This window comes from Haliotis rubra, unplaced genomic scaffold, assembly GCF_003918875.1.
Source record: "Haliotis rubra isolate DU_JTF1 unplaced genomic scaffold, ASM391887v1 Scf50, whole genome shotgun sequence".
NCBI classification, from domain to species: Eukaryota; Metazoa; Mollusca; class Gastropoda; order Lepetellida; family Haliotidae; genus Haliotis; species Haliotis rubra.
Window position 1 is genome coordinate 1,853,583 of NW_025767191.1, and position 7,617 is coordinate 1,861,199.

The window sequence follows — 7,617 nt, forward strand, 5'->3', positions numbered from 1 at the left end:
TGTGCCTTGAGGGTTGCTACTTCTGCAGATATGGATTTTAACAGACCCTTTAGGTCTTTGAGCTCAGTGTTATCTGTATTGACAGTGGTTTTATTGGTGGCATACATCTTCTTGGGCGTTGAGTTTCTCTTCAGCAGACAGTCTTCAACTTGATGGGCGACACCTGAGGAACTGGTCCATTTTATGGCTGGAAAGTTTTTCAGATTAGCTCAAAGACCAGTCCACAGGGTGTCCCTGAGATTCTCTGCTGTGTTGCCAGGATGAACCGTACCAAGTATAACTCCTTGGCTGAGAATGTCCTCAAGGCGACATGACCACTCAGCTACAGTTTCCTCGTTTCCTTGCTTGTCTGTGTAGAACTGTGCCATGATGTTATGCTCTGTATGTATATTGCCAAATGCACTGTTGAGCTTGTTCATGTGAGCATCTAGTGGAACATCATTGTCAACTTGCATGGCAACTCTGGTAGTCATGCCAAGAAGGGATTGTCTGCTTTCAGAACAATGTCCATAGAGTAGTGGGAACACATTCTTGTGTACTCATGCATCCACTGATCAAAGTCTGCATCTCCCTTCCTGTCACTAACTAACTAACTAACTAACTAACTTACTAACTAACACAAAGCAAGTACCAACTATAGAGCACTCCTGTTAAAAAATAAAGTTTACATGTTATGAATTATCAGATAGCACATATACAAAAGTTAATCAAAATGACATCACACATGTTGAAGGATTGAAGACACAGTGTCCTTGATTTCAAAAGTTCACTTGGGGCAAAACCACAGTCATGATAGTCTGTAAACAGTTCACCTCATCACAATATCTGCTTACATGTACTGACGTACAGCTACCTTGCACTGGGGCGACATATTTCCCCCTTCATGCAAATGACGTCCCTGTCATTTATTATTGTTTTTGAGTAATCTAACAGATGTTTTTTATTGTTAAACATAGTAAGTGATTTAATGACATCACTGTGGGCAGGAGGTGGCAAGTCTGGCTGGTCACTGGGCAGCAGGTGGCAAGTCAGGTTGGTCCAAGTGGTCAGCCGGTGGCAAGTCTGTCGGGTCCTTGTGGGCAGCAGGTGAAAGGTCTGACTGGTCACTGTGGGCAGCAGTTGGAAGTCTGGCTGGTCACTGTGGACAGCAGTTGGAAGTCTGGCTGGTCACTGTGGACAGCAGTTGGAAGTCTGGCTGGTCACTGTGGACAGCAGTTGGAAGTCTGGCTGGTCACTGTGGACAGCAGTTGGAAGTCTGGCTGGTCACTGTGGACAGCAGTTGGAAGTCTGGCTGGTCACTGTGGGCAGCAGGTGGCAAGTCTGGTTGGTCCCTGTGGTCGGCATGGAAGTGGTTAGGAGGAGGCAAGTCTGGCTGGTCCCTGTGGTCGGCATGTAAAAGGTCTAACTGGTCACTGTGGGAAGCGGGTGGCAAGTCTGGCTGGTTCCAATGGTCAGCATGTAAAAGTTCTGGCTGGTCACTGTGGTTAGCAGGTGTCAAGTCTGACTGGTCGCTGCGGTCAGCATGTAAAAGGTCTGGTTTTTCTCTGTGGTCAGCAGGTGGCAAGTCTGGCTGGTTCCTGTGGTCAGCATGTAAAAGGTCTTGTTTTTCTCTGTGGTCAGCAGGTGGCAAGTCTGGCTGGTCACTGTTGGCAGCAGGTAACAGGTCTGGCTGGTCCCTGTGGGCAGCATGTAAAAGGTCTGGCTTTTCCCTGTGGTCAGCAGGTGGCAAGTCTGGCTGGTCACGGTTGGCAGCAGGTGGCAAGTCTGGCTGGTCCCTGTGGTCATCATGTAAAAGGTCGGGCTGGTCCCTGTGGTCAGTATGTAAAAGGTCTGGCTGGTCCCTGTGGTCATCATGTAAAAGGTCTGGCTGGTCCCTGTGGTCAGCATGTAAAAGGTCTGGCTGGTCCCTGTGGTCATCATGTAAAAGGTCTGGCTGGTCCCTGTGGTCATCATGTAAAAGGTCTGGCTGGTCCCTGTGGTCATCATGTAAAAGGTCTGGCTGGTCCCTGTGGTCATCATGTAAAAGGTCTGGCTGGTCCCTGTGGTCATCATGTAAAAGGTCTGGGTGGTTCCTGTGGTCAGCATGTAAAAGGTCGGGCTGGTCCCTGTGGGCAGCAGGTGGTAAGTCTGGCTGGTTCCTGTGGTCATCATGTAAAAGGTCTGGCTGGTCCCTGTGGTTATCATGTAAAAGGTCAGGCTGGTCCCTGTGGTCATCATGTAAAAGGTCAGGCTGCTCCCTGTGGTCATCATGTAAAAGGTCTGGCTAGTCCCTGTGGTCATCATGTAAAAGGTCTGGTTTGTTCCTGTGGTCATCATGTAAAAGGTCTGGCTGGTCCCTGTGGTCATCATGTAAAAGGTCTGGCTGGTTCCTGTGGTCATCATGTAAAAGGTCTGGCTGGTCCCTGTGGTCATCATGTAAAAGGTCTGGCTGGTCCCTGTGGTCAGCATGTAAAGGTCTGGCTGGTCCCTGTGGTCATCATGTAAAAGGTCTGGCTGGTTCCTGTGGTCATCATGTAAAAGGTCAGGCTGGTCCCTGTGGTCATCATGTAAAAGGTCTGGCTGGTCCCTGTGGTCAGCATGTAAAAGGTCTGGCTGGTCCCTGTGGTCATCATGTAAAAGGTCTGGCTGGTCCCTGTGGTCATCATGTAAAAGGTCAGGCTGATCCCTGTGGTCATCATGTAAAAGGTCTGGCTGGTCCCTGTGGTCATCATGTAAAAGGTCTGGCTGGTCCCTGTGGTCAGCATGTAAAAGGTCTGGCTGGTCCCTGTGGTCAGCATGTAAAAGGTCTGGTTTGTTCCTGTGGTCATGGTTTTCATGTAAAAGGTCTGGCTTGTTCCTGTGGTCATCATGTAAAAGGTCTGGTCATCATGTAAAAGGTCGGGCTGGTCCCTGTGGTCAGCATGTAAAAGGTCTGGTGGGTCCCTGTGGGCAGCAGGTGGCCAGTCTCTGGCTTCTGCTGATTCCTTCTTCACTTAATCTGTACCTTACAATATAATTATGATTATATATTTTTTCATTATTGAAGAAGGAATGAATTCTAGTTAGCTTCTGATTTATTTTTTTCATTTTCCTTAGGAATTAATTCCATTCAGTTAGATATAACCAAGAAGAAAATTTAGTGATTTGGGGTTAAATTTAACATTAGTCCAAATAAAATGTTGCCATTTCTTTCAGGGATTTGCTGCCTGGGTGATCATTGATGAAAATACAGCAAGTCGTCTGTTTTCATCAATCTGAGGTAGTGATTGAAACATGGGATCAACTGCCGAAATCAACTGCAAAAAGTTTTCAATGGTTTAAGAACAATAAGAAGATCTTCAGAATTTAAAAGGTCAGTCTCATTCAAACCCTGGTCTTTTCCAGATTTTCTCACTTCTCAGGGCACGCTGCTTTTCTAAGTATCTCTCCACCAAATCAAAGCTGCTGTTCTGTCGTGTGGGTACATCCTGTATCATAGAGTGTTTGGGAAGCAGAATAAAAATTGCCTTATTTGGGAAGAGCTGTGGCTTTCTGAGTCTAATTCAAGCAAGAAGACATTTCACAAAGTCAAGTTTTAGGACCCTGTGCAAAGCCAGATTAAAAGTATGACCAAAGCATTTTACATGCTTAACTCGACCATGGTTCACTGCAACTGTTATGCTTGCTGCATTGCCTGTAGCACATGACACTAGGGTTGGGCATTGCCAAAATTTTCGTATTGCAATATATTGTGAAAGTGTAACACATGGGTTAGGGTAATGAAATTACTCTTTCCTTTCTTTTGAAACAATGCTACTGGCCACTGTCGGGACTCAGATATGATTGTACAAGAGATCAATTGAAAATGTTTCCAAATGGAAGACTTCACTCTAGAGTTTTGAACTCGAGAAAAAGCGTCTGCATCGGTGTCCGCCATTTTGGTTTTTATGCCCCGCCATATATGGCAGGGGCATATAGGGTTACCCACGGTGTCCGTCCGTCCGTACGAAACAGGGAATGTATTCTATCCACTTCTCCACCATAACCGCTCTGTGGAATTCAATCAACTTATACAGTAGAACACGGATATAGCGAACACGGATATAGCGCAAACGGATATAGCGAACAAATTTAAAAGTCCCGTCAACAGTCCTTTATAATATCATTAAAATTATACGCGAATAACGAACTCGTGAGTAGCGAATTAACGGCTATAGCGAACTGATTTACTACCCCCAAGCCCAACTAACGACGTGATTAGCAAACTCACTCAGTGTCAGCTCAGTGTCAGCTCAGCCACTTAGCGGTATACATCAACCTTGTTGGCGGCGAATCAACATTGTTCGATGGTCATTAACGTGTTTAACAAAACAAACATGTCGTGTTTAAAAGCTTGACTGGTATACAGGTCTTCGTTCACTCTCGTCACTATGGCAGGCAAACGTAAAGCCATCACTTTTGACACCAAGCTTCAGATAATTCAGGCTGTAGATTCAGGTGTAAAATCTAAGACCAACATCGCTTTCGTCTTTAGCATTCCAAAATCCACTCTCAGTTCCATTATTAAGAATCGCGAATCGCTTCTTGCAAAATCTGTGTCAACTGATTTTGGCCCCGCCGGTGTCTCTACATCTCTACAATCCAAGATGGCGGTCAAATGTGAATAACGAACACCGGATATAGCGAACTAAATTTCGTGGTCCCTTGGAGTTCGTTATATCCGTGTTCTACTGTACATGGGCTTTCTTGGGACTCTAATGATGTGCATCTCATATTTTGTTTTTTATTTTATTGTTTTTTTTGTAAGTTTGGAGACATTTGAACTTAGGTACATTTTGCTGAATTTCTCTATGGTGATAGTGTAATAGGGGATGAAGTCTATCCACTTTCCACAAAAACTGCTCTACAGAATTGAATGAACTTCTACATGTCTTTTGTAGGGACACTAAAGATGTGCATTTCATAATTTTTTATGCAATTTCTTAATTTTGTCACTTTTACAGATGTTTGAACTTAGTTGAATTTTGTTCTATTGAGCCAGTGTTCGTTCCATCCAACAGGGGGTGTACGTTATCCACTTCTCCTCAAAAACTACTGTATGGAATTCCTTTAGATTACACATGTGCTTTATAGGGACTCTAAAGGCGTGCATCTCATATTTTGATTTTGTATTTTATTTATTTTTCCAATTTTAATGCTGTTTGAACTTAGATCTATTTTGTTGAATTTCTCTCTGAATATAGTGTTGTAGGGGGTGAAGTCTATCCACTTCTCCACAAAAGCTGCTCAAGAGAATTGATTGAGCTTCTACGTGTGTTTCATTGGAACTCTAAAGGTGTGCATGTCATACCTTGTTCATCCAATTTCTTAATTTTGTCACTTCTACAGATGTTTGAACTTAGTTGAATTTTGTTCTATTCATCCAGTTCGTCCCATACAACAGGGGGTGTACTTTATCCACATCTCCACAAAAACCATTGCACAAAACTCATTTAGCTTACATATTTCTTTTATAGAGACTCTAAAAGTGTGCATCTCATATTTTGTTTTCGTATTTTATAATTTGTTGTATGTTTAGAGAATTTTGAACTTAGATAAATTTTCCTGAATTTCTCTCTGATGATAGTGAAATAGGGGATTAACTCTATCCAATTCTCCACAAAAACTGCTCAACAGAATTGATTAAGCTTATACATGTGTTTCATTGAGACTCGAAAGGTGTGCATGTCATAGTTGCATAGATGTTTATTGAACTTGTTCGTGAATTTTGTTCAATTATTGATCTTTATATGTCTTATGAATGTCAGCGGGGGCATCCGTGTCCCTGGACACAATTTTTTCTTGTTAATACTTACAACGAGTGCCAGTACCAATCTAATTGATTTTATTTATATGGTTTAAAAGTCACGCAATTGCAATTTTATGACCAATTTATCGGCAATAAACATTCTCTACATGACACTGCAGGCATATTTCTTTCCATTTTCTGGTCTTTCACAGCTGCTGAGAGATCTTTACCCACATTTATGTCTAGTTAGAGATAGGTCTTGTCTGGGGTACATTGTTCATAAGCTTCCATTCTGGTTTGATGTAGTGAGCAGCTATGGTAATGTAACTCTCAGTGGCCCTGCAAGTCTTAACTTTCAGTTCTTAATGCAACAGCAAGAGTGTTACTGAATGAGTTGAGTTCTATCAACCCAGTCACGTGATAAGTCGGTCCCATGAGATTGCGTGTTGCACGAGCAGACATCAGTGCTTGTTCCAACAGCATCGGGTACACACACATCTTTGTGGCTCTCGTAAAGATTTGTCTTTGCGAGTTTATTTATTTCCTTACCTCTTCAGACTGGGGGGTTTGGAGTATATTATTTGCTATTGTTACGTCCTGCGGGAGCGTACTTGTGGTTTTTTGTTGAGTTCGTCCTTTGGGAGCAAGTCACAAACTACATTTGTGATAGTTGGTGTCGTTCAACATGGCGGACACTGCTGAGCAGTCCTCCTTGGTGGAGAAATTTAAAGAGAGGGGTAAATCTAAAGCTAAGTCGATTAAAAAGCCAGAAAATACCTCGTCTATCCCTCCGGAAACACAGCCCTCTAGCAGTAACTCTAATGACTTGGCGTTATTATTTGGTGAGTTACGAAACATGATTCTAGCGTGAACAAAGGATTTTCAAACATACAGGAATCTGTCCAGTTGGTATGTGACCAAACTCAAAATTGTTCTTATGAGGACTATGATTATCCCGGCTATGAGGCGATGGTGACAAATTTGACGAGGAAGGTTTTGAGAATGCTAGCAATGATTTTCGGTCGTGTGCCGATCCGTTTCAGTCATTGAATGACGATCCGAATAGCGCACCCGTTGTTTCTCTTGTTGAGGATGATGATTTCAGTTGTAACAGGGATCTTGTCACGTGACGTAAAGATGAACTCAAGGGCGAGTTGAAACCAGAATTTAGAACGATTTGTTCCATTTCGTCGGAATCGACTCTGGAGTTATTGTTTGGAGAGGATGTAGTGAAACAATTGAAAGATATTGGTGCGGTGCATCGAGTTGGACAGAGGGCCTCTTTTGTGAGAAGAGGATCCCAGTTTCATCCATATCAACAATATGGCGGCTACACACGTGGTAGAGGCCGTGGTGTTACCCACCCTTTTTTAGGACGGGGACGATATCCCAGGAGGAACGACCGAGGTCGAGGGAAGTCAAGACAAATGATGTAGGTGAGCATGAAGTGATTTCTGATCATGGTTCGGTTTTAGACCATAGTGCAGGTATACTGGCTGGGTGTTTGGACGCATGGCGAAAAATCACGATTGACAGACATGTTTTGAACATAATATCTGGCATGAAAATAGATTTTTCACATGGAAAACCTGAACAACTGGTAGAACCAAAGGTAATCAATTTAACAGGCAAGGAACGTCAGGCTATGTGTGATATTATCTCTGATTTTGAACATCGGAATATTATTGAACAATCAGAGGAGGAGATTGATCAATACGTCTCAAATGTTTTCCTTCATCAAAAGTCCAACGGTTCTTATCGTTTGATTCTAAATTTTTCAAAATTGAATGAGGAAGTTGAATATGTTCATTTTAAAAAGGAGAGTCTAGATCATGCCTTGAATTTAATGCAACCTGCTTGCTACATGACGA

The 7,617-nt window shown here is 43.0% G+C and overlaps 1 protein-coding gene across 1 annotated transcript; it reads right to left on the bottom strand.

Annotated features, from left to right (window-relative positions):
• Positions 1-1,231: 1,231 nt before the first annotated feature.
• Positions 1,232-7,208, bottom strand: LOC124291874 (sex-determining region Y protein-like). The gene is made up of 2 exons (XM_046728939.1): positions 7,111-7,208; positions 1,232-2,237 (listed from the first exon to the last, which is right to left on the bottom strand). The coding sequence occupies exons 1-2, from the start codon at positions 7,206-7,208 to the stop codon at positions 1,232-1,234; spliced, it is 1,104 nt and encodes a 367-aa protein (XP_046584895.1).
• Positions 7,209-7,617: the final 409 nt, after the last annotated feature.